Source organism: Electrophorus electricus, chromosome 24 (genome assembly GCF_041902795.1).
Source record: "Electrophorus electricus isolate QZ-2024a chromosome 24, ASM4190279v1, whole genome shotgun sequence".
NCBI classification, from domain to species: Eukaryota; Metazoa; Chordata; class Actinopteri; order Gymnotiformes; family Gymnotidae; genus Electrophorus; species Electrophorus electricus.
Genome location: NC_137520.1, coordinates 277501 through 280000, shown reverse-complemented (window position 1 = coordinate 280000; position 2500 = coordinate 277501). Strand labels below are relative to the sequence as shown.

General features: G+C 41.5%; 1 protein-coding gene across 8 annotated transcripts in view; it reads right to left on the bottom strand.

Moving 5' to 3' along the window:
* The window catches only part of hdac7a (histone deacetylase 7a), a 64882-nt gene that overhangs the window by 18440 nt on the left and 43942 nt on the right, over positions 1 to 2500 (bottom strand). For all 8 annotated transcript variants that reach the window (XM_081707242.1, XM_035522559.2, XM_081707243.1 and 5 more), the window contains 4 exons: positions 1387 to 1591; positions 1074 to 1207; positions 471 to 591; positions 126 to 175 (listed from right to left, as the gene is read on the bottom strand). In XM_081707242.1, coding sequence (XP_081563368.1) covers positions 126 to 175; positions 471 to 591; positions 1074 to 1207; positions 1387 to 1591 — 510 coding nt within the window. The remainder of the gene's footprint in view (positions 1 to 125; positions 176 to 470; positions 592 to 1073; positions 1208 to 1386; positions 1592 to 2500) is intronic.

Genomic DNA, 2500 nt, shown 5'->3' with positions numbered 1-2500 from the left:
GTGTGTATGTGTGTGTGCATGTGTGTATGTGTGTGTGTGTGTATGTATATATGAGTGTGTGTGTATGTGTGTGTATATATGAGTGTGTGTATGTATATATGTGTGTGTGTGTTCTCTTCACTCACCCCCACACCTCCACAGGGCAGCATTATGAACATTCTTTGGGACAGGATACCTGATGGATGAAGAATGATGTGGATTAGTAATTAGCTTTCATTCAAACAACAAGCTATTTTTTTCTGCTTTTCATTTGTCACACATTCACACAGAATTACTTTAAAACTATATGTGAGTATATTTATACTGTGTACTGTTGTTCTGACTTGTGTACATGTAATCATAATGAGCATGTGTGTGTGTGAATGGTTAGTGTGTGTGTGTGCGCGTGTATGAGTGTGTGTGTATATGAGTGTGTGTGTGTGTGTATATGAGTGTGTGTATATATGAGTGTGTGTGTGTGTGTGTGTTACCAGCGAGGTTGCGGTTGTCCAGTTTGAGGCGGTTAAGGGGGTTCGTGCCATATAACAGGACATGACGCTCAGTATGAACAGACTGTAGCTCCTCAAGAGTGGCCTTTCTACCCCGAATACTCTACATGAAAGAGTGAGAGAGAGAGGGAGAGAGACAGAGAGAGAGAGAGGCAGAACAAGTGAGAGGGAGGGAGAGAGAGAGACAGAATGAGAGAAAGTGAGAGAGGTTGAGGATATTGAATATAACTCTTTACATTAGTTTGTGTATGTTAATTATACATTAGTTTCAGTGTATATCAGTTATATATTACTTTCAGTGTATATCAGTTATATATTAGTTACAGTGTATATTAGCTATATATTAGTTTTAGTGCATATCAGTTATATATTAGTTTTAGAGTATATTAGTTATATATTGGTTTTAGTTTTAGTGTATATCAGTTATATATTAGTTTTAGCGTATATTAGTTATATATTGGTTTTAGTTTTAGTGTATATCAGTTATATATTAGTTTCAGACAAAGATATAAGTCAGTTTCAGATGTGAAGGTCAAGCCATTCATTCATGGGCAGGCCATTAGTGGGCGAAAGTGAGTGTAGTACCTCACACTGGCCACGCAAGCCCCGCTCCTGCAGACGAGACCAGATGCTCTGAATTCTCCCAGCATGCTCAGGGTGACTGCTGTTATCACCACATGTACACTGGTGTTTCAGCATCTGAGAGTCATACACCAGGCCTGGTGAAACATGCGCGCACACACACACACACACACACACACACACACACACACACACACACACACACACACACACACAGATTCAAGAAACACAACGACTATTAAGCATATAAACTGAACGTTAGACCGAGTCTGACCTGGTCCTATGTGAGTGAGCTCTGATTGGTCATAACTCTTACCGGTAGTGAAGACTGGTTGGCTCTGTGAGGGCTCCGTTGCCATGGTTTTCTCGGGCAGCGTGAGAGAGGTGGACGCAGGCGAGGACTTTGCACGGGACAGCGGGCGGTGGAGACCACTGAACATAATGGGGACTGCCAGCGTCTCCATGTGGGCTGTCTGCCTGCGTAACTGCTGAAGCTGTTTCTGTGTCTCCCACAGACGTGACTGCACACACGCACGCGCACGCACGGTTTCAATTTTACACCTTGTCAGGATGTGGGGTAAAATCACAAATGTATGATATATGTAACATAGATCCTGTGATTCATTCACAGTAATTGCTGTTATCTGTAATTATTAGTATCCTAAGTCTGTTATTAGAGATAATATTGAGTATAATATGGAGTTTAGAGTTTATAGTTCCACCTTCTAACACCTGGCTCTACCTGCACAACATCTGTTGTAGATCTGAACATTTAGAATGACTCTGGTTGTGTGAGTCTATACCTAACTACAAAAAACTTACATCTGTCTCCCCCTGCTGCATGATGAGGGATATCACCAAAGAGGGATATCACCATCTAGAAGGCTGTTCAATATCTTCTAAAACTGTGGTGTTTGTACTTGAATGCATTTCCCCTTACTTAGAATGTACTGTCTGTTTGTGTGTGCGTGTGTATGTATGTGTCTGTGTTTCTGTAAATGTGTGTGTGTGTACGTGTGGGTGTGGTGTGTGAATGTGTGTGTGTGCGCGCGTGTATACGTGTTTGTGTGTGTAATGTGTGTGTATGTGTGGTGTGTGTATGTGTGTATATGTGTGTGTGTGGTGTGTGAATGTGTATGTGTACGTGTGTGTACACGTTTGTGTGTTCGTATATATGTGTGTGTGTGTGTGTGTATGTATGTATGTATGTATATGTGTGTGGTGTGTGTGTGTGTATACGTGTACGTGTATATGTGTGTACGTGTGTGGTGTGTGTACATGTGTGTGTGTGTGTGTGTGTGTGTGTGTGTATGTATGTATATGTGTACGTGTGTGGTGTGTGTACATGTGTGTGTATACGTGTGTGTGGGTGTATACATGTGTATATATACGTGTGTATACATGTGTGTATGTGTACGTGTGTGTATATG